Consider the following 26,822-nt stretch of genomic DNA (forward strand, 5'->3'; position numbering starts at 1 on the left):
CCCCCACCCCATGATTCGTTGTTCCACGTCTCTATGCCGCTTTAATGCCCCCCTCCCCCCCCCAACCCGCGGCCGCCCACGCCCCGCGGCGCTGGACACGCGTGAAGCCCCGCCTCCTGGTGGTGTCTCGCTACCTTCCGCCACGCCCCCGCGGGGGACGCGAGTCGGGAGGACCGCGGGCTAGAGCGCCGCCTGCAGGGGCGGCCCCGTGCGGCGTGGCGCGGCGCGCTGACGTCCGAGGTCACGCAGGCGTGACCCCTGATCCCGGAAGTGCGGCTCCAGCCCCGGGCCCCCACGAGCTACCCCCGTGCCGGGCGCCGCCATGTGAAGGCCGCGGGGCTGGACAGGTGCGCCCGCAGGAGGGGAGGGGCAAGGCCCGGGTTGGGGGGGGGCAAAGGGGCGGGTGCTTTGCCGTGGGGGGCTGCCCCGTGACGCCTCCCCGGCCCCCCGCGTGTCCCCAGGCGGCCGCCGACGGGGCGATGGAGCCCACGGCCTCCGACGTGTTCTGCAGCCGGGTGCTCAGCATGGTGAACGCGGAGGACGTCAACGCCATCATCCTGGCCCAGAAGAACATGTGAGTGCCGGGGGGGGGCGCCCCTGCCTGCTCCAGGGAGGTAGGAGCCCCCGCCGGGGCAGCGCCCGCCCCGCGCCCCGAGGACGCACCTTCGAGGCCTCGTTCAGTCCGGGCGGGCGGAGGCAGCCCCGGGCGGGGAGGGCGGGAGGCGGCGGGGGACAAGCAGGGCAGCGCTCGGCGGGGCCGTGACTCGCCCCCGTCGCTGTAGGGCAAAATCAGGACTTTAGGTGTCTGCCTCGCCTCGTTACGCTGGCTTGTCTCCGGCCTTTGTTTCTCCCCCTTCTTACTTCTTCTGGTTTTTTTTCCCATTTTTCTGGTAACTTCCCCCCTCGCTAGAAGCTAGTTTGGGCTGCGATCTCGTTCTGAGACCTGCAGACCGAGAGCAACGATGGTTTCTTGGGGCACGAACCCGTGTACGTGGCTCGTCAGGCAGAAACGCAGCCGTCAGAGTTTCAGCGCCGGTTCGAGGACGGGACGGACCGTTGCTTTCTTGCTTTGCTTGGGGGGCTGTGTGGAGCTAAACGCGGAGAGCCTGGTCTAGCCGCGTTTCGTCTCTGAGAACGTGTGGACAAATTCTGCGTGTCTCCTTCTCCCCAAACTAGGCTGGATCGATTTGAGAAAACCAATGAGATGCTGCTCAACTTTAATAACCTGTCCAATGTTCGCATGCAGCAGATGAACGAGCGATTCCTGCATCACACCAGGACGCTGGTGGAGATGAAGAAAGATCTAGATAGCATCTTCCGGAGAATCAGGTGGGGTCCCGTTTCGAGGGCCGGGGGGCTGCGTGGGGGTGCAGTGCCTCCGGCGGGGGGCTGGGGTAGAACTGCGAGGGAGCCCTGCCACGCTCCCCCGCCCCAAGCAGGTCGTTGGGACGCGGCGTCTCAAAGGAGACGGGAATGTCTCGGTCCCGGTGCCCCTCCGCGGTGCGGGGGAGCTCGGGAGGGTCGCACCGACAGGGACGCGCAGCGTCTCTGCTTTGCCAGACAAGAACTCGGAGGGGGAGGGAAGGGCGCAGCGGGGATTGTGCTGCTACTCCCAATAGTCAGGGTCTTTGCGTGACGGATCCAGGTACTTCACCTCTTGGTCCTTGCGTACAATGAGGACGGTCGAGACCCACCTCGGAGGAGTTGTGAGGCTTGATTGTGTGCAGAGGGATTTGAGGGCTTTGGTTGAAAGGTCTAGAGAAGCAATACGGGTCACTCGAAAGCCTCCAGACTTTTACTCTGGGGAAAGCCTCATCTTTGCTAAGGTGGTGGTGTCACGAGGCTGCTGCAGTTCTGTAAAGCTGTGCTGGTTTTGCTGATTTACAACGGGTAGGTTGAGAAATGGAACATGCACAACGGCTAAAGGCCTGAAGTGGGACAAGCAGCGTGGGGAGTCCTGATGGACGTCCCTGAGTGGTCACGCGAGACCTCTCAGCCCTGCAGCGGTGCCCTTCCCGGGGGAAGGAGGGAGGGAAGGACTTTGGCCTCCCTTAGCACTTGCTGCAGAGCTTAACGAAAAGCTGCTGCAAACACGAGCTTCCCCGTGGGGAACACCTGGTGAAAGGAGATTTAACCAAGGTGGTGACACTTTGTGCCTCGCTTTCTTAAAGCGGGGCCCAGAGCTTGTTACCGGCTGGTGTTAATGGTTTGTGTTTGTGCTGCAGGCTGAACATTGCTGCACGAGGGTATTTTACCTTCATCTGCTTTAAGGTTTCATTTAAAAAAGGGCAAGTTCAAAGCTGGTTGGGCTGAATGCAGCTGCTGATTGGCTAGTGCATGTGCGGTGCATCGTTTAAACGCGTCTCTCTGTCTCTCTCTCTCTCCCTTTTTTTACAGGACACTGAAAGGGAAGTTAGCTAAACAATACCCAGAGGCTTTCAGCAGTGAGTGTCTCCTTGTTGTTTGACTTGCACCGTTGTTGGTTTCCTCGCAAATTGAGGAGTCTGAAAAAACGTGACCTGCCACGCTCGAATCTCAGGGTTTCAGAGCAAGAAGCGAAGAGGGATGCAGGCTTGTGCCAGCATCTGCCTCCAGCTGGAGTCTCTAGTTTTCTTGTTGGATGCCTCTGTGACACCCAGGAAAGATGGGGGTTGGGACCTGGGGGAGGGGGTTGCAAAGCAGCCAAAGGATCTCAAATGTGAAATTTGTGCTTTTGCTGGACTGCCACTTACTCTGGGTTAACATGAGCGGCACATGGGGCAATAATACGGGGAAGCTGCCCACTCCTTCCAGGTGGCGTGAGCAGCAGAAGTACAGAACTTGTCTCTTCTTTCAGATATTCACGAATCTCCAATTCTAGAAGATGATGATGATTTCGATCCTATTCCCAAAAGCACAGCAACGACAATTGCTACCTCTGAGCAGAGCACAGGGTCCTGTGACACAAGCCCCGACATTATTTCTCCAACCATGAGTCAGGATTTTGAGGATTTGTCGCAAGGCCAGTATGATTCACCAGCCGTCAATGGACAGAGTCTCACAGACGACGAAACGGCCCATGACCTGGACTAAGGGTATCGGGAATGTATGGCACAAACCCGATCAGCCGCCCGAACTGTGCAGCACAACCCGTGGACTTCCTGGCCTGTATCTATATTTGTGTGTTTCCTTGACCATTTAATTTCTGGGGAGGGGAAGCGAAGGTCCAGCGGAGGAAGGTCCCTCTCTGTCTTTCTACCTGCCGTCATCTATCGCAAACCCCAAGCCTCCCTGGGGTGGGCGAGTAAATGGATTGAAATGCCTTTATCTGTTCGCATTTGCGTGTTCAGGAGAGAGCAGGAGCCCCAGTGGGCGGGTTGGGATGTTTAGTTCCTTGGAAACGGGGGTCTTGTGCTCTCAACAGCTTCTGCGTGTGTCCTTTTCTTACAGAATTTACTGTTTCTCACCCATCTCAGCCTCTCTAACTTGCAGTGCATGTGAACCTGGCAGCCCTCCTGCTGGCCTGGTACGGCGCTCTGCTGTAGCGGGCAGGGGGGGTACGCACGGGAAGCAAGAGCTGCTTCCGTCCTGGGGAAATACTCTCCTTTCTGGTAGCAAAATGGCCCCGAGGATGGGGCAAGTGCAAGCCCCACGCCAGTGATTCCTGTAGCCCTGTGCGTGTTCAGCCGCTGCCTGGAGCCTGGCTCCTCACCCTGGTGCTCTGCTGCCCCATTGCTGCGCGAGGGCCGCTTTCCTAACCGCACGTGCGCTGCTTAGCAGAGACCGGGCAGCCGGCAGGCTCTGACCAGGCCACGGCTGCAGCTCACGCTCCCCGCGTGTCACCGCAAGGCTCCGAGCGCTTTGTATTCGCGTCCCTGCCCTGTGTGCCCCTGCTCGCACAGGGGCTGTCTGGGCATGTCTGCCTCTCGTGTGTGTCCCTGGTGTTGCCCCCGTCCGTGCCCACAGCACAACCTGCGCGTGGCCCAGGGGTGCGGGGGAAGGGCTCCTCTGGCCCCGGGGAGACTTGAAAGCAAATATTTTTGTACAACAGTGGAGAAAATAGCCTGCCCGCGTGAATCCCTCAATAAACGATCCATCCGCACCCTGTCTTGGCCTCGCTACTAATGCATGATTCAGGAGCTCCTGTAGTAAAAGGGTTAGGGCTAGGCCCCCCCTTACACTCCCGGGAAGGTCTTTCACACAAGTCAAGAATAATCCTGTGTCCAACTTCCATCGCTAGTTGGCAAAACCCGTGTGTGCCGGCACGAGGGATCTCGCCAGGTTCATAAACTGCCCCTCTCCTTCGCTGCTCCAAGCGCGTTGCCCAAACGTGTGCTGAGACGACTGCTCAGATTGGTTCCTGTAGCAGAGCGTCCACGGTCACTCCGGGGCCCGTGGTGGGGGTGAGGTGGGTTGGAGGGGCAGGGAACGGGGGAACCGCCACCAGGGTGAAAGCCAGGCTGCAACTGGGATCGTTTCCAAGGGCAGTGCTGTGCAGCCGCCTCTCCTGTACCCGTCCGTGCAAGGGCACGCGTGCGTCCGTGCACGAGTAACAGCTCGAAGGCCAGCGATGGTTGGCGCTGGGTGGAAAGGGAAAGGACAAGCAGGTGCAGAGCGGTGCGGGGAGTGGGACAGGCGCGGCGGGGCGCTGGCATCAGGACCTGAGGGTGGAAGGGACCGCAGGAAACCCCCTAGGCCAGGCAGGACCAGCCCAGCTCCATGGCCCTACCTGGGCCCTAAGCCCCTCCAGGGCCGGAGCCCCCCAGCGCCTCGGGGAGCCTGCCCCGCGCTGTCCTGGCCAGGACGTGTTTCCCCACATCCCGCCTCCACGTCCCGTGCTGCAGCCTGAGCCCATTGCCCCCCTGGGAGCAGCCCAGCCCCCCCCCCCCCCCCCGGCTTCTCTCCCGCCCCCCGCGCCGCGTGCCCCTCCCGCGTACGGGCCGGCCCCGCCCTCCTGCCCCACGTGCGCTGGGGAGGGGCGGGGCCTCGGCCCAGGCATTGTGACGCACCCGCGGTGGGCGGGGCGCGGCAGCGGTTGTGACGTCGGAGGCCGTTTCCGCTTCCGCCGGGCCTCTTCCTTTCTGTGTCTCCAGCGCGGCGGCAGCGGCGGTGCGTGCGGCTCGCGGGCACGTGGTTGGGGCACGCGTGGGGGCTCCCGGGTCACGTGGGTGGGGGGTGCTGCTGCTACTGCTCTTGGGGCACGTGGGTGCGGCGGAGGGGGTGGCTGGTGCCCGCGTGGGGCCGGGACACGCGTGGGGGCTGACGGCGCCGCCTGCTCCCCCAGGACCCGAGCGCCACCATGCAGATCTTCGTGAAGACGCTGACGGGCAAGACCATCACGCTGGAGGTGGAGCCCAGCGACACCATCGAGAACGTCAAGGCCAAGATCCAGGACAAGGAGGGTAGGCGCCCGGCTCCGCGCCCCCCCCAGCTCGGGGGCCGCGGCAGGCAGGATCGGCGCCCAAACGCTGCGTGACGCGGCCCCGCGTCCTGCTCCCACAAAACACGCGCTGTGCTGGGGGGGGCAGGTGGCGCCGCGCCGCGCCCCTGGCCTGGGAGACAGCCCCGCCGCCCCTGGGGCCAAGCGCGGGGGCCAGACCCTGCAGCCTCGCTCCTAGCAGGAGGCCCGGCGCCGCGCAGGCGTGGAGCTGCCGGGGTGGCGGCCCCCCCTCCCCGTGCCCGGCTACCCTGCGCTTCGACGTCCCTGGTCCCACCTCTGCTCCTTGCGTGGCGGCGAAGCCTGAGCTGCGTCCCCTGTCGGATCCTCTCTCCTAGGCATCCCCCCCGACCAGCAGCGGCTGATCTTCGCTGGGAAGCAGCTGGAGGATGGGCGCACCCTTTCCGACTACAACATCCAGAAAGGTAGCGCGCGGTCGCTGAACCACCGAAAAGAGGAGCTGAGCAGCCCGTGGAGACGGGCGGTGTCTGACCAGCACCAGGCAGGAGGCTTTTAATTGCATCCACCTGGATGCTGTAATCGGCCTCCTAAGAGCCAGGCTGGACTCGTGCTTGCCGTCGGTCCGCAGGGCAGGGCAGGGCGGTGGTGAGCAGCAGGTGCAGCCGTTGCGCTGTGGGAGTAGTGGGGATCGTATGAACCGCACGAGAAACCAGTACAAGTACTGGGAAGCTGTGCTCGCTTCTGGTGTCAGCGCATCTTTTTTTTTCCACCCCCCCCCCCCCCAAAGGAAAAAAAATCAAATTTATAAGAGCTCAGAAAAGGGTTTTGAGAATTATTCAAAGTCTCAAGGAAAATGTCACTTATAATAAAAGAACCTTTTTTAAATGGAACAAAAAAGGTTGATGCAACTTCAGGTGGGTTTTTGGATTAGGATAAAGTTTGACTGTGTTAGTGAGGACAGCTAATGGCGGCAATAACCGTGGGAAGCCCCCGGTGTAGAAAGCCTGGCTCTGTTTGCCACGAGAGGCTTCAGACAGGAGCGAGTGCCCCCTTGCTTCTCCTGACCTCGGCGTGTTTCCCTTTCCAGAGTCAACTTTGCACTTGGTGCTGCGTTTGCGTGGAGGCATCATCGAGCCTTCCCTCCGCCAGCTCGCGCAGAAATACAACTGCGACAAAATGATCTGCCGCAAGTAGGTCCTCGCTGGTGGGACTCGTCCCATAGCCTTGGGGGTTGGCGGGGGGAAGGGAGCAGGCTGCTGCCCCCTCTGTGTTGGGGCTGATGGCTTTGGTCAAGCTTGATCAAACGTCCGGGCTCTGGAGTGAGCGCTCGTCGGTGCACTGCTCAGCCGGGTACGTGGCAGGCTGCTCTGCCTGGAAGGAACTGGGCTGAAGAAGCAGATCTTAACCTACCGCAACACCCGCCAGCGTCATCACTTCTGAAGGGAATCGGGTTCGGGTTTTGCAGAATGTTTTTCTCTGGAGCTTCCATTTGCCGAGAGCTGATGGCTCCTCTGTTACAGGTGCTACGCCCGCCTGCACCCGCGCGCTGTGAACTGCCGTAAGAAGAAGTGCGGCCACACCAACAACCTGCGCCCCAAGAAGAAGGTCAAGTAGAGGGAGCAGCCCTGCTCTGCCCTTTCTGCCCCGTGTCGTTCAGCTAAAGCATTGGAGCACTCCGGAGGGTCGGTTGTAACGGAGCGTCAGTCTTGCGGGAGCCTTGGGCTCTTTTAAATAAAGCTGTGTTGAGTGCTCAGCCACGGGTCTGGTGTCCGTTCTTTTCCTCTGCTCAGGAAGTTGATTTCACATTGAGTAAAGCTCGCTGGCTGCTCTGTGCCACGTGAATGCTTTATCCGGTGCTACTGCATTGCCACGTGCAATGTACCTTTGCCTGTCATAATAAAGCACTTGCCTTAAACCCAAGCGGTGTTGTCTCCTGGCAGCAGCAGTGAAGTGATCCTGTCCTTTCACAGGAGGCAAAGCACTTGCGTTTCTTAGTGAGCAATCCCCATTAGTACCAATACATGATTCAGGAGCTCCCGTAGCAGAGAAGTCTGTTAGTGCAGCAGGAGGCCTTGCACAAGTGCAGCATCTGCCATTCTTAGCAAGGGCTGTTGCCTCCGCCGGAGTAGGACTGCAAATGTCACTGGCCACAGCTAGGCTGTGATGACTTTGCAAGAGGGAAGGGTCTCTGTGTGATATGTTATTGGACCAGCTGTAGTTGGGATGGAGTTAAGGTTTTGAATGCAAGGTGTTCTCCTAAACTGCCTCCCTTATGCTACTGTGAAGGTCTTTCACACAAGTCAAGAATAATCCTGTGTCCGACTTCCATCGCTAGTTGGCAAAACCCGTGTGTGCCGGCACGAGGGATCTCGCCAGGTTCATAAACTGCCCCTCTCCTTCGCTGCTCCAAGCGCGTTGCCCAAACGTGTGCTGAGACGACTGCTCAGATTGGTTCCTGTAGCAGAGCGTCCACGGTCACTCCCGGGGCCCGTGGTGGGGGTGAGGTGGGTTGGAGGGGCAGGGAACGGGGGAACCGCCACCAGGGTGAAAGCCAGGCTGCAACTGGGATCGTTTCCAAGGGCAGTGCTGTGCAGCCGCCTCTCCCGTACCCGTCCGTGCAAGGGCACGCGTGCGTCCGTGCACGAGTAACAGCTCGAAGGCCAGCGATGGTTGGCGCTGGGTGGAAAGGGAAAGGACAAGCAGGTGCAGAGCGGTGCGGGGAGTGGGACAGGCGCGGCGGGGCGCTGGCATCAGGACCTGAGGGTGGAAGGGACCGCAGGAAACCCCCTAGTCCAGGCAGGACCAGCCCAGCTCCATGGCCCTACCTGGGCCCTAAGCCCCTCCAGGGCCGGAGCCCCCCAGCGCCTCGGGGAGCCTGCCCCGCGCTGTCCTGGCCAGGACGTGTTTCCCCACATCCCGCCTCCACGTCCCGTGCTGCAGCCTGAGCCCATTGCCCCCCTGGGAGCAGCCCAGCCCCCCCCCCCGGCTTCTCTCCCGCAGCCCGGCCCCGCGCCCCCCCGCCCGGCTCCGCGTCTCGGGCCGGCCCGCGGCTGCCGGAGGGAGGCGGCGCCGGGCGGGGGGGCGGGGCGGAGCGCGGCCATGGTGAGCGGAGCGGGGCAGAGCGGGGCGGCCCGTGCAGCGCCGGGCGCCGGGCCGGGCCGGGCCGGGCGTGGGGCTGCCCCCGCGCTGCGTGCGAGCGGGGCCGGGGGGCGCGGCTGCCGGGAGGGGACCACGCGGCTCGGGCCTTGCACGCGCACACACACGTGCACACGCAGGCTCCAAGTGCTGCGGGGTGGGGCCAGGCGGGACGGGGCTCGAGCGCGGGGCCGCGGCCCCTGGCAGGGCAGGGCAGGGCAGGGCAGGGCAGGGCAGGGTGGGGGCTGAGCCGCGGGGCCTTGCCCTGGTCAAGGCGCCGAGGTGGGGTTACAGCGGGCGGGCTGGGCCGGGCTGGGGGTCCCTGAGCCCAGGCCGGCACCGGCTCACGCTCCTCCTCTCCGCCGCAGACGGACGACGACGTGCAGGCACTGCTGCGACGCTTCTACGCCCTGCAGGGCGAGCGGGTGGAAGCCTATCGCCTCTTCGAGGAGTAAGTACCGCCCTGAGCCCACGTGCCCGAGCCACGCAGGAGTGCGCCGCTGGCGGACGTGCAGCCGGCGGGCCAAGGGGACGCAGAGCTCTTGCCTGGCCCCGAGAAGGTATCGCGAGCCCAGGGCGGCTGGGCAGGGCCCTCCTGGCACGAAGCGTGACAGGGAGGGGGTCCGTCTCGCGCTCTGGGGCGCAGCCTGCCTCGGTTGCGGGGCCCGTCGCCAAACCCCGGTTCTACCCCCGTCCTGGCAGGCGAGGATCCCGTAGCCACGGGCCGCCCCGGGCTGCTGATGAACTCCAGATGACCAGGGGAGCGCCGCCCCAGGCACCTGTGTTGTATTTGAGCCGCAGACGGGGATGATTTACTCCCTGGGATCCGGGCCCTGGCTTTGAAAACCCCCACCCAACCCGAGCCCCCAGACCTAGCCAGCGGAGGTTAAGCCGTGGGGCCTGCTAATAATCCACGGTAACGAGCCCTTCCTGGGGAGAGGCAGCCAGCGGAGGTAATCGCTGCTAATTCAATAATGCTGGCGAAAGGCAGGAACAGGAAAATACCTTGAACGCAGACTGCAGAGGTCACCCAGAGTGTAGGGGAGAGGGCTCCGCTCCTCGTGTAGCCCCCGGGGCTGGGCTGGGCTGGGCTGGGCTGGGCTGGGCAGAGCAGAGCCCTGCTCCCCTTGGAGGGCTCCTAAGCCTGGCTCTTGCTGGCACCGGGGAGCTGATAACCCCAGACAGCTCAGACAGGGTTGGGAGCAGGGCCTGGAAGGGCTAAGGGAGGTGCCCAGGGTTGCACAGGGAGGTGGTGGCAGAGCTGAGGTTTGAGCCCAGCTTGTTGCAGCGCCGCCGTCCTCCTGCATCCTGGCGTTTGCTCTGCAGGGCCGTCGATGGCTCACCAAGGAAGCGGGGGCTCTTCTGCCACTGGGGGGGAGACCTTGCCTGCATCTGACTGTTGTCTCCCCCGCCCCGACTCGCAGAGGGCACCAGGCGTACCTGAGCAGCGGGCCGCACTACGACTTCCTGCGCTACCGACAGCTGGTGCATGAGATCACGCTGGCCTTCAGCGGCATCTCCAGGGAGATCCTGCAGATCAAGGGGCGGCTGGAGGAGCAGCACGGGCGCCCGGAGCTCGCCCAGCACCTGGCCCGAGTCCAGCAGAAGGAGCAGGAGAAGCTGGAGCTGGTGAGAGGCCACGTTCCCTCCCTGGGGCTGCGGCAGCAACAACGCAGCGTCTCTCCCCCTCCCCTCCCTGCCGACCCCATCTTTGGGCTGCTGGGCCGGGGCCCACTAAACTCATCTCACGCAGGCCACAAAAGGGCAGCAGCTTCCATCACCGTTGGGTGGTTGCAGGAGCGCAGCGGAGACCAGGGCCCTGAGGTGCCCAAAAAGTAGGCACGGCCAGGGCGGGGGGGCACGGTGCTTGCCCAGGTGCTGGGTGTCCGGCAGGTGCAGCCTCTGAGCTGGCCACTGCCCCTCCTCTCAGCCCCATTTGGCACCAGCCGGCGAGGTCAAGGTGACGCTGAACCGGCTCGACCCCCAGCTCTCCTGCCGACACCCCCCGTCCTGCAGCACCTGGCTCCTTGGTCCCTGGGGCTCTTCCCACCCCGCGTTCAGGTCCTGGGGCTTCCTTGCTGCGGGGAGCTCAGCGTCCTCTGCCTTGTCCCCGCAGACGGCCCAGCTGCAGCTCGCCAAGCAGAACGCGCAGGACCAGCCCGGGGTGGAGGCTCATCAGCAGGAGGTGCGGGAGCTGAAGCACAAGTAAGTGCTGTCCCAACCCAGCGCCCCGCATCTCCACCGCCCTGGGGCAGGGGTGCATGGCTGCTCAGCAGCGCGAGCCCCTCCAGGCCGGGTGACATGCGTGCCCGACGGGGCGGGCCAGGGCAAGGGAGGCGCAAGCTTCCTGCCGGGCCTCCCGGGGCTCAGGCGGGGGGCGGGGGTGGGTGGACTTGGCATGCGCCGCGCCAGGGCCTGGCAGCCCCTTTATCATCCCTGCGCTGCGGGGCTGGAGCGAGGGGGGGAGGAGAGTGCCTCCCCCAGCCGTGCCCCCCACCCCGTGCCAGGGCTCAAGGAGACCCAGATGGGGCTTCAAAGCACGGCTGTTTGTGGCCCCTCCGGATTGTTTAGCGATGCTGCCTGGCTCTGCCGCCGCCCGCCTCTCCCGGGCCGAGTGTTTCATAAACAGCGCGGGGAGCGCGAGGCGGCCGAGATAATACGCTCCATATGGGCTTTATTTATAGTTTCCATCCGCTCTCCTAGGCTAATTAAAACCATTGAGGCAATCAGCGAAATTCTCCAGGACCTCAAGTACGATTCGGAAGAAGCTGAGTGATGGGTCTCCCCGTGGGAATGGCTGCGGGAGGCGGGGAGCCGGAGCAAGAGGGGGGCGGCTGCGCAGGGCACGCTGCAGGCTCTGCAGCCTGGCCGGCCCCGTGCAACGCGCTGCCTGCCTCGGCCCCGCTTGCGGCACAGCACCCAGTGGTCCCCCTTCGGCCCCGCGGGAGCAGGGAGCCAGAGGGGCAGCGTGTGCAAGGCCTTGCCCCGAGTGCCGCGTTGCTCTTGGCAGCTCGCGCGTGTCCGTGACAGGAGGGCTCCGTGCTCAGCCTCTCCACGGGGGCTTTCAGGGTGGCCAGAGCCAGGCCTGCAGGTCTGGGGGTGCATCGCAGAGCGTCCCTGTCCCTGCCACCCAGACAGGCTTCGCCGTCCCCATGGTCTGCGCAAAGCCCACCTCGGAGCCCTGATTCAGCCCCGATTCCTGCCTCCCTTCCCCCTCGCGTCTGCCAGCTGCACACACGGCCTCAGAGCCCTGGTGCTGTTCAAAACGCCCCTCGGAAGGATCTGGGGCTTGCCCCACGCCCCGGCTGCTGCTTGCAGCGGGAGCAGGAGGGCGCTGCCCCGGCAGCACCAGGCGCTCGTTCCGCACCTGTGGGCGCGTGCCTGGTGGGTTTGCTTCTGCTGTGTCGGGACGGCTTGTCCTTCAATAAAACCTTTTGCTGGGCTCCAAGTCGCTGCCGCCTCTGCTTTTGCAGTGACCCAGCGGTGCTGGCTGGAGCGCTGGATGCCTGGGTCCCACCCCTGGCTTTGCTGCCCGTTTGCTCTGCGTCTCTGGGCAAGCTGCACGGGTCATTGCCCGTGCTGCTGCGCCGGGCGCTGCACAGCACGGCGCAGCCCTTGCCAAGAACACGGTGGCCCGGCAGCAGACGCTCGCCTGCACCAAAGGCTCTGGTTACTCACCGCTGCCCTGCCTTCCACACACAAGGGCCAGCATGGAGACCAGAGGGATCAGCTGGGCACAGGAAGGGGCCTGTGCCTGCAGCTCTTCCAGGGGCATCAGCCCTGCGTGGGATGGCGGGGAGCAGGGGTCTCCCCCTTCCCTGGGTCCAGGAGTCACCCCCTGAACACGACTCTGGCCACCTGGGAGCTGCACGGAGCCCCGGGCCCCGGTGCGGGTGCAACGTATCCAATTGCAGCAGAGCAGCCCTTGGCCCAGGCTCTGCTTGGAGCTGCCAGGAGCTGCAGCCGCAGCTGGAGATCCTCCCGCAGACTCACTGGTGTGAGGCGCGTTCGGTTCAGGGCGTTCTTCTTTCCCATGTGGGGCCCAAGCCGCCGCTTCCAGGGGTGGCTGGATGGGTGAGCAGTGTCGGCAGTTGGTCCCGTCGGCCCAGCTCGCCCCTGCGCTTCCAATAACGCTCATGTGCGCCTCCCTGCCCTGCGGCCGTGTCGATGCCCCTGGGAATCAGTGCCTAAACCACCCTGGTCCATGGGCCCTGCGAGCACCGTGCTCTTGCACCTGCCCTCGAGCCGGCGGGGCGGTCCGTGGACCCCAGAGCGACATCCAGGGCCCCCGACCCCCCCAGGCTGGAGGAAGAGCGGCTGGCGCGGGTCTGGGGACGCCCGGCTGCGGCAGAGCTCACGTCTGCGTGGAGCCACTAAAGGACCCGCGGGGCCAGGCGCCGGCCACTGACCCAGGTCAGTCTCCAGCCGTGCATTAAACCTACAGGACCGTGCGTGCCTGCATGCGGTGGTGCCTCTGCCCAGGCCAGCGCCTTCCCCCGAGCCGCCGATGCTGCTTTTCTGTCTGGTTTTTCCCCTTTATTAAATACAAGCGTGGGGCTCACAACCAGGTGCAGGCAGGCTGGCACGGCCCAGACGGCTGGAGGCCAAGCCCGCCGGGGCACCAAGGAGAAGCTGCCCTGATCCTGGGCCCGTCTCTGGTTTGGCTTCTGTGGTTGGCGGTTGAAGGGGTAGCTCCCCAAGCCCCTGCGGGGCAGAGTCCTGCTGGCTTCACGTCTCCGGGGGATGCAGCGGTGGGGGCCGGGGCAAAGGGCTTTCGGCTGGGGGTGAACGCATGCAGCCTCTACGTGTGGGCCCTCAGCCGCTTTCTGAGCTGGCCGGGCTGCCAGCCAGCTCTGCCCGCCGCATGTGGCCCCCTGCTCTGCCCCACAGGGACCCCTGGCAGGGCAAGGCCACTGCTCCAGGAGGGTCTCGGCAGGACCCGTCTAGCTCGTCTGCCCCCAGGCACGGAGCAGCGGCGCCCAGCGGCTGCGAACACCACGGCTGGTCCCAGGTGGCTCCAAGGTCCGTGAGGACCCCCATCCCCTGGGATGCTCTCTGGCCCCCTGGGCGCCTGTGGCCAGCAGCCCCCAACCTAAACGTGCCAAGATGCCCCAGGCCAGGCTGTGCAAGGGCAGCTGCGCCGGGCCCCACTATGCTGGGTGCACAGAGATGTGCGGCCCCCAGCTCCCCGCCAGGCCCGGGGGAGGGACCCCGTCCACCTCGCAGGTCTGGGGTGAAGCGGGGGAGCATCACCCGGCAGGGAGGGGGGCTGCACGGCTGACCCCAGCCCTCGCGGGGAGCAAGGCGGGCACGGGGGGGACGGAGGGAGGCCTGGGGGAGCAGTCCAGAGTCCAAGGCTGTTTCTTCCTGTCCTCACCGGAGAAGTGATGGGGGGCCTCCCCCGACGCCACGGCTGGGGGTTTGGCCCCGCGCGGGGAGACCGCTGATCTGGCCCCGCGCTCCCGCCCTGCTCCCGCCACTGCCGCACGTGGCGGGGGCTACAACTTATCGCTGGGTAGAACCTGGAAGGAGAGCACAGCCCAGCTTCAAGCAGAGCGAGGGCGAAGCCGGGAGCCCCCCGCCCCTGCTGGGACCCCAGCCTGTCGGCCTGTTTGCCCTGCGGGGCCCGTAAAGCCAACGGGATGCATCTGCTTCCTCCCATAACCCAGCGCGCGGGACGTGGGGGCTGGCAGCCACATGGGCGCAGCGGGGCTTGGCACGGGCTCAGGCCCCGGCTGGAATGTCTCCAGGAGGCCCCGGCCGCGTCCCAGCGTGGGGCCGGCTCCCCGGGGCGCCCTGCCACCCCCAGCTTGGCTTGGCCGGTGCTCGGGCTCTGCACCGCCCGTCCAGACACCTGGGGCACGCGGCCCTCGCAGCCCAGGTGCTTGCCCCAGGGGAGTGGGCCGGGGCCGCCGGGAAAGGGGCATGGGAAGCTGCCCCCCTGCACCTCCGGTCTGTCCCGGGGCAGGCAGGCACGTAGGGGAGGGCAGCAGGGCATCCGCTGGCCTGGGCTGGGGGTGCGCAGGCTCTCCCAGGGGTGCTGGTGGCTGGGCCCGTGAAGGATGCTCTGTAAATCCTGCAGCTGGACCCTGCCCTGGGAGCTATCGGCAGAGCTGGGGCTGGGGAAGCCTTGCTCCAGGACCCCTCTGCCCCCTCAGGGCAGCTCCCGGGGCAGGACGGGGGTGCCAGTTTGTGGGGTTTGCCAACAGCAGCCCCGCGGGCAAGGGAGCCCTGCACTTTCCAAGCTGGGCGCTGTGTCTCGGGGTCTCCTCTGAGGGTAGGGGCCCGTGCTGCCCAGGCCTGAGGCTCTCCTCCCGCCCGCCCGCCCGCCCGCCCGCCGGCCCCCCGAGGTAAGAAAGAATCAGCGAAGGGTCCTTACCTACCTGGTTCCGTGTTTTGTGCGATTTCTGCAGCCAGACGCGCCACTGGTCGTACAGCTTGATGCTGAGGTTGGAGCAGCCGTAGGCGTGCTTCTTCACCCAGCCGAAGAACTGCTTCAGCTCCCGCCGCAGGGTGCTGTTCTGCTCCCCGCTCTTGGGGTCGCACACGCCGGGGATCCTCTCTGCACGGGGGGGAAGGAAAGGGGGTCAGCGCGGGGTCCAGGGGGACGGGGCAGCCGGTGTCGGGGGGGTAGCAATCGCCCGGGCAGGCTGGCTCGGGTCTCAAAGTGAGCTCTGTCCCTGCACGTAGGCGCCTGGGAGAGTGCTTCCTGGCCGAGGCTCCAGCTCGGCACCCCGCGTCTGGCCGTGCCCAGCCCTGGCAGGATGCACGAGCCCTTGGCAGCTCGGGAAGGACCTGGTCCCAGGGGCAGCCTCTTCCCTGCACCTGCCGACCAGGGCAGGAGCACATGCCCGGGCAGGCGTGACATCAAAATCACGTCATAAATAACGGTGGGGGAGCCGCGGGGCTGAGCTGGCGCGCTCGGCCGGAGGCCGCGAGGCTCGCTCGCTCCCTGCTGGGAAACGAGAGCTCCAAATTGGCTCCTGCGCAAGAAATCCAGGTGCCGGGCACACACCCGGGCCAAGGCAAGGAACAACCTCTCGGCACGTCCCGCGCTCGCAGGAAGGGGGGAGCGGCGCCGGCCATGCCAGGACCCCCCCGCGCCTCTGCCACCCCCCAGCACCAAGGCAGAGTGCAGCAGATTTGCATATGGCGCAGGATGAATCGCGGCCGGGAACGCTAATCTAATTACAGCCAGAGCCAGGGGGCGGGGGCGACCCGACTGCAGCAGCTGGAGGGGCGCCAGGCCCCCCGGCACGCCACGGGGAGCTCCGGCTCCAGGCGAGCCACCTGGGGGGCGGGTGGGCGGGCGGGGGAGGCTCGGGGCCAGATTTCCGGCCCTGCTCCCACGCTCCCCACCCCAGGCGGAGGGAAGTGGAGGAGGAGGCGCTGCGCAGGCCCTCGGGCTCCCAGGACCCCCGACCGCGTGCGAGCTGGGGCCTTGCACGGTGGGCGCCGTGGCTGGCGTGAGGTGGGCTGCTCCGCTTTCTATCGGCAGCTGCAGGGCCCACGGCCAGGCCGCGGGGCAGGGGACGTGGGTGCGACGTGGAGCCCTTGCAGTACTAACCCAGCACCACCCTCGCCTGGGCGCCCGTGTGAGAGTACCAGTGCTGGGGCAGCCCTGGGCATGCCTCTGTCCCTGCACCGTCCCTCGCCTTCCAGCCAGACCTGCCAGGAGCCGCGGCGCAGGCAGGTGCCTCCGCACGCGGCCCCGGGCCCCGCGGCAGCTCGTCCCCCCATCAGATGGCCGCGGGGCTGCGCCGCTCACCGCTCCGCGGGGTCGAAGCTGCCGTGGGGTTGCTCCAGTCGCTCCAGATCCCGGACTTCTTCGAGCCGTAGATCCCGAAGGGGTTGCACCGGACCTGGACGAAGTAGACGGTGCCGGGCCGCAGCCCCGCCAGGCGGCACGATGTCTGGTTCCCCACGTCGTCCACGACCTGCCCAGGGGCAAAGGGCAGGGCTCGAGCACGGTACCGCATGGCGTTGCCACCACCACGCATGGTGCATCTGCCCCGGCGGCCCATGCTGACCCCTGGCATGCCCGCTCTGCACCGTGCCAAGCCCAGGCAGTGCACAGAAGCCAGGGCTCGGTGCTCTCCTCTGCAGCCCCTCGAGGATGAGGCATCGCCCCGACTCCAGTAGGTGCAAAGAGGTGGGGCGACGGCCGGGAGCCGACCCAGGTGTCCAGGCACCTGCCCCCCACACCCACCTTCCACTCCGAGCTGTCCTCCACCCGGTATTGGATCTGGTACTTGGCTTGGAAAAGGAAATCCTTCAGGGCTGGCGGGGAGGTCCAGCGCACGCTCAGCTGGTCCTCCAGGTCCCCGACGCGGCTCACGTGCACGTCCGCGGGTGGGTCGGTCGTGACTGCGAGCAGGAGGGGAGAAGCGAGGAGACACGTTAAGCGCAGGCGGGGTGGGGGCACGATAGGGCTGGGGCTTCCCGGCCCCTGGCTGGACCCTGCGCCCAGCTGTAGGTTGGGGTGCGCGCGGCCAGGTGGCAGCTGTGCCGCACCCGCGCGCTCCGGCCGGCCGGCACTGGAGCCTCGTGGAGCCGGGCCTGGGAAGGGATCGGGTTTCTCGGGGGGGGGAGGCTTTTAGGCAGGAATCTGCACTTGTCACCAGTTCCTTTAACACCCCAGGCAGAACGAGGTGTAAAGTGCAAAAGCATCTCGCGTCCAAGTTCCTGTCCCGTTTTCATGGCAACCGGAGCCGGGGCGAGTGCGGCCAGCGCGGGGAGGGACGGCTGCTCCAGGCCGGCAGACGCCTCTCGGGTCGCAGCTGCCAGCTGCACCAGCTCCGGCCAGGGGGGATGCAGAGGCCGGGGGTGCATCCTGCCAGCGACCCCCCCCACCCACCGCCGGGGTGCTCCGAGCCACGGGGAGTTGTGCTGGAGCAGGTGCTGGCAGGATTTGGCCCCCCGGCCTTGCCAGGCTCACAGGAGTGGGGCAGGGAAAGCAGGACCGAGGGGGAACTCTCTTTCCTGAGTCTTTCCCGTTTCCTACCAGGGCACAGAGATATTTGCTGTGCTGCACTTTGTGCGGAGACATGGGCTGGCCTTGACCATGCCTCGTGCCCCTCTCCTCCCGTATGTGCATGTGCACACGCACGTGTGTGCGCACCAGCTGGGTCTGCAATAACTGCACTGTCCGGGATTTGCAACGCAGAACGAGTGACCACCGGCCCTCTTTGATCCTTACAGGTCTGCCTGCTGGGACAGGACGACAGTGCCCCCACCAGCTGCGCCCCCCGCGGCAGAGCCCTGCCCTAGCCAAGCCACCTCCTGGCGGTGCTCCCTGGCCTGGACATCTGGCCGCCAGGCCACACAGCCGGCCTGTCCCCCTCGTCCCCGCCTGGCAGCGGGCTGCCGGCGAGCGTGCACAGGACGGGCTTGGAGCCGCTCCCTGGGCACACGCCGGCTGGGTGGAAAGGGTTAAGGAGCAGCAGATGCCTGGAGGAGAACTCGAAGAAACATCCTAATTAGATTAGAAGCAATTCTGCTCACATATCGCCCATTTCCTGTGCGCCTCCGCCCCGCTGCCTATTACCAGGGACGACGGCATGAACCCAGGATCCAGGTCCCGCCTGGAGCTCCCTGGGTCTGAGGTCACAATCCACGTGTGACATCACCCTGGTGACCAGGTATGACATCACAGCCAGGAGGGTCCCCGCCGGAGGTGGGGAAGGAGCTGCGAGGACCCTGCTGGCTGCTCCAGTCGGGGCCTGGGGGGTCCCACGGCAGGAGGCTGTAACCTTCGCCAGGAGGTGTCAGCAGCTCTTTAACTGGAGAGCTGCCCCCCAAATCCGGCTGGCGCGGCTCCAGGCAGCCGGGGCTCGGGTTACTGGAGCAGCTCCGCTCCCACTCTGCCGGCAGCCGCAGGAACCAGGGCAGCGGGGAGCGGAGGTGCCCCCGCCAAGCTGGGGCTCTGCACCCTCCTGCACCTGCCCCGTGGAGCCCCTCCTGGCACAGCCTCCTGCCCCGGGACAGGGTGCAGGGGCTTCCCAGCACAGCCTTCCCGGCAGGGAAACCCTCCTGGGGCCAGACCCCGCCCGGCACATTGCCCAAAGAGGGGTTTCCCGAGAGAAGCGGTGTTTTGTAGCAGCTGGGGGGGTGGGGGGCAAAGCAGTGCAAGCCAGGGTCTCACCCACGTCGAGAACGTCCAGCATGACCACATCCGAGACGGCTACACCCAGCCGGTTGGAGGCCTCCACCCAGATCTCGTAGGGCGTGAAGAGCGCCAGGTCCTTGGGGATGTGGCAGGAGTACGGCCCGGCGGTGTGGTACTCCTGGCAGGTGTTATCCCGGCCGTACCACCTGGCAACGAGAGGCACCATCAGCCCAGCCCTCTGGCCTGCCGTTATGGGTCAAGCTCTCACCGGGGCCAGAGCGGGTTTGGGGCAAGGGAGGGCTCGGTCTCCCCCCAGCCCGCCGTGGGTGCACAGCCAGACCAGGGGGCTGCCCTCCCGCGGTGCAGGAAAGTGACTGACTCTGCCCGGGCTGCGAGAGGCAGGACGGGTGCTTCGGTGCCCCCGACCAGCTCCTAAGAGGGGCTGTGATGGGGCACCGATGTGGCACGGGGGCTGCACTCTCTCAGCTCATGCCCCGGGAGCTTATCAGCCCTGCTGGGTCCTGCTCCCTGGGGGACTCTCTTGGGGGGGGGGCATCAGCCGGGCTCGCCTGGCCCCAGCTGGCCCTGGTTCGGGAGCGGGGCTAGCGACCCCAGCTCTCCTCACTTGCCAGCATGGGCCTGGCTGCCTGCTCCCAAGCAGCTCCTGGGTCTTCATCTCCTGGGCCCTGCTTGTTGGCTTCCCCCCAGCCCTGGTTGCTGCTTGCTGACTCCAGCCCAGACCAGCTGGCTCCTGGCTGGGCCATCTCCTGCTCTAGAGCTGCCTGCTCCAGATGCCCTGGCTACAACACGGGTCTGGCTCTCTGCCTCCTTCCTGGCTCCTGGCTCTACCCAGGTACGTCCTTGATCCCTTACGGCCCCTTATCTTCTGGCCCACCTGTTCCTGCTCCCCAGCCTCTAGCTGGGACCTTTGCGTCCTTGAACTTGTCTATTCCTGATCCTCTGGGTTGCATGCACCCAGGGGCGAGCCCGGTGCCCGTCCTCTCTGGGGCTACTGGACATGGGTGCTATGGTGGGCTGTGTTATCGACCCCGAGAATGAAGCCCTGCGGTGCATCTACAGCATCGGCACGCAGGGATCTCAGCATCTTTCACCAGTAATAACAACTCGGACCCCTCTCCGCTCCTAGGGGAAGCGGGACAGGGCCATTACCTCCGGCGTACAGTGTGCAAAGCAATGCACGGACCATTCTTCCTCCAGTTTGGTGCAGCATTAAGACTAGGACCCCGGCCACCCAGTCCCCACCCTCCCTGGCACCCGGTCCCCACCCTCCACTTCTTAGGCAGGGTCTGACCCGGCGGCCCCATGAGTGTTGAAAAGCACCCCACCCCCGACTTGCACACCCGCTCCCTCCCGGCGTGCCCTTCTAAGCAGTGTCAGGCGCTGGCTCGCGCCCCCGTGCCGTACCGGAGCTTGTACTTGAGGGTGTAGTTGGTGTGCAGGTAGGTTTCGCCCTCCGTGCCGGGGGCCCACTTGCAGGTGAGGTCTTTCATGTTCTTGGACCAGCAGGTAATGTTGACTGGTTTTTCCGGTGGCACTGAAAGGGGAAAGAGCGCCTGACATGAAACCAGTTCTGCAGAGAGCCCTCCAGAGCTGCCTGAGATAAAAGTGCCCGGGCCATGCGAGGGTGAGGAGTGGCTGAGAGCTTTGCTCACTGCATTTGTTTAATAAACGGCTTTAGGATCCCGGCTTGCACGTAGCGACATTCCTCAGGCGCTCTGCTCAGGTGCCACTTGCCTGCCTGGATCTGAGCTCAGGACTGCGATTCCCACACTAGGAAACACAGCGTCACCCCCGGGCGGGAGCCTGGAGACGTGGGGATGTGCCCCGAGCCAAGGGCCAGCAGCAGAAGCATCCGCCGCTTGAGCTCAGGGAAACACCAGCTTGAGCTCAGGCCTTGGCAGGTACATGAAAGAGCAAATGACTTCCAGTCCTTTGTTTTTCAATGCAAATGTACCGGGGGGCGTCTTCACGTCACTGTGTTTTCTAAGTCGGGCTATTTATTCTATTACTGGGCCCGGCCCCCGTGGAGTTTTCGTTTGGGAACAAGAGGAAAAAACAGTTTTGTGTTCCCAGTCAAGCCTCTATCTTCTGAGAAACTTGTAGATGTGTCCTTAAAATAGCCTAAGATAAAATCTTATGATTATTGATTCGGACAACTGCAATTTCACCGCTGGTTGCCAAAACAGCCTTTCTGCTGCAGAGCTCTCATTGTATTCAAGGGCTGAGGCCATGTGTGATAACTCACAGGATTAGAGCTACATTAATTAATTCTGGGAAAAGCTCTGGGCTGTGCAGATGAGCAATAAGTGCAAACTGCTGTAAGGACATGAAAAGTGCAAGTGGTTAGTGCCTGCGCGACCGTTCCAGGGGCTCCTCTGCCTCTCGTTCTCAGTTACAATAAACACTTTTATAAATCATTCAATTTGTTCTCACGAAACCTTCAGCCACTAATGAAAGCACCCGGTGCACGGCGCCACGTGACTGCTGCTTTGGAGAAGTAAGACCCCCCTGAGCACCTTGGGGTCATTAGGAGCCCAGCGGCCTGGCTGGCTTCCAGCCAGGGTGATTTACACGCTCACTCTCCTAATCCCTCCTGCAGCTCGGGGTGGAGACCCCCTTCTCTGCTTCCCGATGGATGGAGCAGCCGTCCTGCACAGCGGTTTCACCCCAGGGACAGCTGCGCGTCAGTGGGGAGGAAGCAACTGTTGGGTCTGCCTGGCCTCCAGAGAGGTTTGGGAACCCTTTGGATGACCGGCCCCCGGCGGCGTCGGGTGTCGGCAACCACATTCACCCTGGCAGGAGGTGCCACCACCCACGAGCCGCACCCGGGATGGCCGTGGGCCGGGATGGCCGCTGGCCGTAAGCACAGTGCATTGGCGGAAGCTGCCTGGAAGACGGGATGTATGCATGCCGACACCCCACGGGCAGAGCCGTGCATCCGGCATGCGTATACCTACATCCGACATAGAGACAGGAGCCAGCCAGGATGCCGCCGTCCCTGCTGTGACACACCAGGTTATCGCCCGACTGCTGCTTGGACCCGTTGAGGTGGGCGAGCGCCACGCTGAGGGTGGTGGCGTTGAGGACCTTGTAGGACTCGGCAGGGAGCCGCCGGCCATTCAGAGTCCAGTACAGGTCCTCCGCGCTCAGGTGCGAGTCGGTGTTTACGGTGCAGGCCGCGGTCAGCGACGAGCCGATCACCAGCGTCGGATCTTGGGGGGATATGACCGCGGGGTCTGCAGCAGAGGGGAGAGAGCAGTCGAGGGGCGCTCTCCTGACCGACCCAGAGCTCCCGCCCCCAGGAATTGCTCCATCGCGGTCTGTGGGCTGGCGAAAGTCCCCCCGCCCGCCCCCCACTCCTACGATGCAAACAGATGAGATGCCTGGGATTTATATAGGCAGGTTTGGCAGCTTTTGCTTGTGACTTGGACCGCAAGATGTAAATCGAGTGTGGTCCCTCTCCAAGACTCAGCTCTTAGTTATCTGGAGAAGGTGTTTCTCGCGTGGGCCGGGCTCGGGTAGGTTCAGCGTTAGGGGTTGTTTATGCCGTTCTGGATGCTTTGTGCTGGCTTTCATTTCTGATGGCTTAATTTGCTTTCTCTGCGTGTGATGTGGTTGGCTGCGGCCGGCCGGGCGTGGGGGCTGTGGCTAACTTCTTAAATTTTTGCGACAAAAAGGATTTGAAAAGCAACAATGGAAACTTTTTTTTTAAAAACCCAATCGCAGCCAGGCCGCCCCGAAAGAGGGGGCAAGTCCACACAGCTAAACACTGGCCAATGCCTCTCTGTTCTGGAAGGCTCCGGGTCAGCCTGGCACTGGGAAAAGTGCTTTGCTTTAAGCGTATGCTTGAGTGCTTTGTGGGGCCGGCGGCTACGAAGCACTGAAAATCCACTGCTTCCCCTCCGGAGCCCAATCCAGGGTGAAAGTATGTGAGAAATGCACCTGCCGCCCCTGCCCCCACATCCACCCACGAGCTGGGCCACCAGTGGCATGCGTGGCGGGTTGCCACGTCTGTGTGCCAAATGCATCCCAAGCCTGTAGGCTGCTGCCTTTGCAGGCAGGGCTCAATTCCCCGCTCCGGGGGCAGCTCAGATGCACGCTCGCAAGCCCCGCGCCAGCCGTTCCTCAGCCCGCACAGCTGGGCGAGAGGCAGAAGGGACCCCGCGGGCCCCGATTCTGCAAAGCCCCCGAGCTGGGGATCGACTGTAAATGCACGGGCCAGAATCCATAATGCTCAAACGCCACTTGTTGCCCTGGAGATATGCTCGTGGGCAGCTGCTGCAATTTCAGAGCAGATGCCGCTTTGGTAAATTCCTTTTGGAGAAGGCACGCTTTCACCTGGGTGGGTTTTTTATTTCCGCCCCTGAGGTGACGTTCCTGCTCCTGGCACGCTGCCCTGGGGATTTTCCATGCGGGGAGGCAGACGGGGATGGGAGAGGGGTGTCTTCCAGCATTTTCGGGCCCTGCAAACACCCAGCCTAGATGAGCACCTTCCTGCTGTGGGCAGGGGAAGGGAACGTGCAGCCCTCTGCCTTCCCAACACGCCCGGCTTCGAGCCCCACGGGCTACATCCACCCTCATAGGGGTGGTGGCACGGAGCCGGTTCCCCAGGGCAGTCGCCGACGTTGGCCCCGTTTGTTGTGTTGGCACAGCAGGGCATCTCCTGCCCTGTTCTCGGGCTAGTGCCTGCAGCCCCCGTGCCTGGCCCGACCCGGGCAGCCCTGCAGTGGAGTTGCAGCCCTGTGTTGGACCACGGCTTCAAGGGGGACGAGCCCTGCTGAGCTGAGCCCGCGCCGTGACGAGTGGCTGCTCTGTAGCTGGGCGCTTGCACGAGATGGAGGAACAAAGGCCCTCGAGAGCGGCCTGTGGGGAACGCGCAGCGCGGGCGACGCACGAAGCTTTCCCTTCCTCTCCGTGAAAAAACAAACAAAGGACATTCCAGCTGCCGTGCGGCCCAGGCCCCACCAGCCCCACGCGCTCGCGGGGCTTGCTACGGTTCAGGACATCCAGCCCAACAATTAGTGGGGCGGCAGGAGGCCGCGGCTCCTTCGGTCCTGGGACCGGGCCTCCGAAAGCGTCCTAGCTCTGGATGCAAGCGTTTCCGTCCAGCCGTCTCCTCCATTAGGCAAACCCCAAGGAGCCGCCGTAGACGGCTCTCTGTTAAAAAGCTGCAGCCTGCCGATAAAAGGGCCCAATGCTCTGGGCCCTAATTCTAGTAAATCTCAATCTAAACAACACTCGAAACACGTATGAGCTTCATAAAACAGACACGTTTCCCGGCCTCCCCGCAGAACCGTGGAGAGGGGACGTCTGGAGGGGCCGAGCTTTTTTTTATTTTTATTTTTTTTTAAGCACTGCTTTTTTTTTCTTAGACACAGAAATGAACATGTGTTTTAAAAGGGAAAAGTGTGAAGTTTTCAGATTGGAGAGGAATGGGCCGGGGAGACGCGGCCAACGTGTGGAATGTGCAGCTCGGACCTAACATACCTGCTACAAGTTTTATTACTTTCCTATTAAAAAAAAATGCTGATCAGGTGCTAAGTAATACTATAAAGTAAAACCACATTTCCAAGGTGTCAGGAACATTTACTCTTTTCTTTTGAATGGCCGGATTTAATTTTATTTTTATATCAGCGTTTTGAGCGACTGGGAAAGGGGGGGAAAAGAAAAGAAAAGAAGAAAGAGCCTCGGAGAAAAGGATCTGAGCTCACGCAACAAGACAGAACTTTAATAGGACCTGCCCGGATTTAAAAAATAATTGTCTGGAAGATCCCCACGTGGGAAAGCAGAGACGAATTTTTGCAACATCAAATTTTGCAAAGAATACAGTTAAAATTCCTTCCGGCCGGGAGAAATGTGGTCTGCAGCCTCCCCGGTTGCTGGGCTGGCTGGACCACACCGCCCTTTCCCCTCCAGCCAGGTCACCGGCATGCTTTGTTTCTACAAAAACCTCTTTGCACTTGGGTCTCCCCTGTCACGTCCTGGCTGGCGTTTCCCACACTCCATCCCTCAACTCGGAGGTGGATTAAAGACAAAAATTCAGCGCAATTGCTTCAGTCAAATGTGGGAGGAAAATCCTTGGACAGTACGTTCGGGTTTATTTTTCTTTGCATTCTGGTTACTCAGAGGGGTTAATTACGGCACGTCAAACCCGACGGGAGCTTAGCCTCCATGCAGCCGGCATGCCTTTGACAGGGCTGGAACAAAGTTGTGAGCGGTTGTAAACGCCAGCCTGACTCAGGGGAGCCGCGGGGTCGCATGCAGCCTCACCCCGAGCGTGCACACGTGGGTGGGCTGAGCTCGCAGGACAGGGGGGTGAGTCTGCTAGGGCAGGGGACCCGTGGGGACGTGGATTTGAATCCCGCCTGCAGAAGGGGGCTGTCTGATGCTGGGATGCCCAGGAGGAATCTGCTAGACACACCATTGACACCCATTGCCTGGGAACAGTCGGGTCCCCCGCAGGGCCCTTGCACCCGCTCTAGCAGCAATCGTCCCTAAACAGCCGCGGTCTCCTGGCCCACGCGCCCGTTCATGCCATGCCTTGCTGGGACCGTCGTGCCTTCTAGCAATGCCACGGTCAGATGGCACCTGTCACGCCCCACTGACACCGCATGTGTCCTCCCAGCACTACCTGGGGCCTGCATCGGACTTGTGAGCCCGCAGCACCCCCCATAGCCCGCTGCCCCCAGCCCGGCTCGGAGTGAGAGCCTGGCCCCTCGCTGCAAGGTCCCCGGCTCTGCCGGGCTCTCGTGGCAGGGCAGCAGCACAGCGGGGGCCTCCGCTCCCACTTCTAGACTCTTGCCATTTCGTATTTAACGGTCGGTGATTCCTGATCGGTCCCTGAACATCTCACTGCGAGGGAACGGGCTGGGACAGGCCCAGGGCAGCCTGTGCACCGTGGCCCATGTTTCACGGGGACTTTTACCCCTCCCTTTCCAAAGTATGTTGCAGCAGCAACACGCCTGGGAGGACGGAGGGTGGGGGGGAATTATCCCCTGTCCTTCCTTTTCCCCGGAGGACACAGGCAGCTTCAGGCACAGGTGTTTCGCAGCAGAGCTGCCCGGGCGCAACGGTGGAGCAAAGCTAGCCGCCTGGCTGGAAAGGCGCGGCTGCCCAGGCCAGGCGGGGAGCGGGGAGGATACAGGCCACAGCCTCCCGAAGAACAGCAGCAGCTTTTCTTGGCCTGCCTCGATGGTGTGTTTCGAGCAAATCTCGCCTTGAGAAATTCCCATCATAAAGAGGAAGCACAAACTTCCTGCTCCAGGAGAAAGGGAGCGTTCCCGCCCGCCGCTCGCCCTCGGGCCTTTCGGGAGGCCACGCCGAGCCCCGGGAGCCAAGGGCTCGCGCACGCCGGCACCCGCGCGCGGACGCCCGTGGGCACGGCCCGGCCCGGCTGCGATCGCCCCGCCGCGTGCCCGGTCCGCGGCCAGCTCCGCGGCTCCCATTGTTCTCCCGGGCCGGCCGGGGCTCCGCAGCTGGGCGCGCGGTGCGGGCGCTGCCGACGGCGCGGGGCGCCCTTTGTTCTCGGGGCGCGCGGAGCCCCGCCGTGCCCGCTCCCACCTGGCCGCGCCCGGCCCGCGCTGCCCGGCCGCGGCCGGAGCCGGTACTCACACGTCAGGGCCCGGGCCGGCGGCGGGCAGAGGCAGAGGCAGAGGCAGAGGCAGAGCAGCCCGGGCCGGCTCATGGTGCGGCTCCGCTCGGCGCTGCCGTCGGGGGCGCGGCGAGACGCACCGACAAGTCGGGGAAAGTCCGGGGCGAGTCTGAGCCGCCGACTTGACAAGCGCCTTCATGCGCCTCTGGCCCCGCCCGCCCGCCCCGCCCCGCACCCCGGCCCCGGCCCCGGCCCCGGCCCCGCACCCCGCCCCGGTCCCCGCCGTCGAGGCGAGGCGAGTGCCCGCCGCCGCCGCCCCTTGCCCCGCTGCGCTGCGCTGCCCGCGCGCCGCACCCGGCGGGTCACCGCCCAGACACGCGCGGGGCGCCGCGCCCGACAGCCCACGGCGCGGCCCCGGGGTGGCGGCGGCAGCTCCGGCCCCCTCCGCCGGCCGGCCCAGCCGCAGCCGGGCGAGCCCCGGGGGGGCGCAGGGCCGGGGGTCTCACCCAGGTAAGCGGGCTGCGTTCCTGCCGGGGCCCGAGAGCCCTGTGCCGTGCGCGGCAGGAGCAGTGCCGTGCGGGGCCGTGCCT

At 64.4% G+C, this 26,822-nt stretch overlaps 4 protein-coding genes across 5 annotated transcripts; 3 read left to right on the plus strand and 1 right to left on the minus strand.

Annotated features, from left to right (window-relative positions):
- The first annotated feature begins 29 nt into the window (after positions 1–29).
- On the plus strand, positions 30–4,086 carry KXD1 (KxDL motif containing 1). The gene is made up of 5 exons (XM_014607050.3): positions 30–347; positions 462–574; positions 1,177–1,329; positions 2,398–2,444; positions 2,837–4,086. Exons 1-5 carry the CDS (start codon positions 45–47, stop codon positions 3,070–3,072), a joined length of 852 nt encoding a protein of 283 aa, XP_014462536.2. The 5' UTR covers positions 30–44; the 3' UTR covers positions 3,073–4,086.
- A 918-nt stretch (positions 4,087–5,004) lies between these two features.
- UBA52 (ubiquitin A-52 residue ribosomal protein fusion product 1) lies at positions 5,005–7,130 on the plus strand. The gene is made up of 5 exons (XM_014607048.3): positions 5,005–5,088; positions 5,264–5,381; positions 5,755–5,841; positions 6,465–6,567; positions 6,898–7,130. The coding sequence occupies exons 2-5, from the start codon at positions 5,279–5,281 to the stop codon at positions 6,989–6,991; spliced, it is 387 nt and encodes a 128-aa protein (XP_014462534.1). The 5' UTR covers positions 5,005–5,088; positions 5,264–5,278; the 3' UTR covers positions 6,992–7,130.
- Positions 7,131–8,398: 1,268 nt separating this feature from the next.
- Positions 8,399–11,960, plus strand: REX1BD (required for excision 1-B domain containing). The gene is made up of 5 exons (XM_059719962.1): positions 8,399–8,479; positions 8,881–8,963; positions 9,937–10,141; positions 10,629–10,717; positions 11,216–11,960. Exons 1-5 carry the CDS (start codon positions 8,477–8,479, stop codon positions 11,286–11,288), a joined length of 453 nt encoding a protein of 150 aa, XP_059575945.1. The 5' UTR covers positions 8,399–8,476; the 3' UTR covers positions 11,289–11,960.
- Positions 11,961–13,026: 1,066 nt separating this feature from the next.
- Positions 13,027–26,426, minus strand: CRLF1 (cytokine receptor like factor 1). 2 transcript variants are annotated; one of them, XM_059719959.1, is made up of 8 exons: positions 26,253–26,426; positions 21,599–21,877; positions 20,046–20,175; positions 18,657–18,826; positions 16,722–16,879; positions 16,281–16,449; positions 14,896–15,074; positions 13,027–14,034 (listed from the first exon to the last, which is right to left on the minus strand). In XM_059719959.1, the coding sequence occupies exons 1-8, from the start codon at positions 26,323–26,325 to the stop codon at positions 14,011–14,013; spliced, it is 1,182 nt and encodes a 393-aa protein (XP_059575942.1). In that variant the 5' UTR covers positions 26,326–26,426; the 3' UTR covers positions 13,027–14,010. The 2 variants fall into 2 exon arrangements, with proteins under 2 accessions (XP_059575942.1, XP_059575943.1); XM_059719960.1 differs by having other exon boundaries at positions 14,892–15,074.
- Between the last annotated feature and the right edge of the window lie 396 nt (positions 26,427–26,822).

The sequence above is a fragment of the Alligator mississippiensis genome, chromosome 16, assembly GCF_030867095.1.
Source record: "Alligator mississippiensis isolate rAllMis1 chromosome 16, rAllMis1, whole genome shotgun sequence".
In the NCBI taxonomy this organism is placed as follows: Eukaryota; Metazoa; Chordata; order Crocodylia; family Alligatoridae; genus Alligator; species Alligator mississippiensis.

Coding starts and splice junctions, on each gene's coding strand:
- KXD1 (XM_014607050.3), top strand. CDS start 45: ATGCCCCCCTCCCCCCCCCAACCCGCGGCCGCCCACGCCCCGCGGCGC. Junction 348..461: donor AAGGCCGCGGGGCTGGACAG/GTGCGCCCGCAG, acceptor GCGTGTCCCCAG/GCGGCCGCCGACGGGGCGAT. Junction 575..1,176: donor ATCCTGGCCCAGAAGAACAT/GTGAGTGCCGGG, acceptor TCCCCAAACTAG/GCTGGATCGATTTGAGAAAA.
- UBA52 (XM_014607048.3), top strand. CDS start 5,279: ATGCAGATCTTCGTGAAGACGCTGACGGGCAAGACCATCACGCTGGAG. Junction 5,842..6,464: donor CGACTACAACATCCAGAAAG/GTAGCGCGCGGT, acceptor TTCCCTTTCCAG/AGTCAACTTTGCACTTGGTG. Junction 6,568..6,897: donor GACAAAATGATCTGCCGCAA/GTAGGTCCTCGC, acceptor CCTCTGTTACAG/GTGCTACGCCCGCCTGCACC.
- REX1BD (XM_059719962.1), top strand. Junction 10,142..10,628: donor AGCAGGAGAAGCTGGAGCTG/GTGAGAGGCCAC, acceptor TTGTCCCCGCAG/ACGGCCCAGCTGCAGCTCGC. Junction 10,718..11,215: donor GTGCGGGAGCTGAAGCACAA/GTAAGTGCTGTC, acceptor CCGCTCTCCTAG/GCTAATTAAAACCATTGAGG.
- CRLF1 (XM_059719959.1), bottom strand. CDS start 26,325: ATGAGCCGGCCCGGGCTGCTCTGCCTCTGCCTCTGCCTCTGCCTCTGC. Junction 18,827..20,045: donor ACCCTCAAGTACAAGCTCCG/GTACGGCACGGG, acceptor TCTCGTTGCCAG/GTGGTACGGCCGGGATAACA. Junction 16,880..18,656: donor GCTGGACGTTCTCGACGTGG/GTGAGACCCTGG, acceptor TCCTGCTCGCAG/TCACGACCGACCCACCCGCG.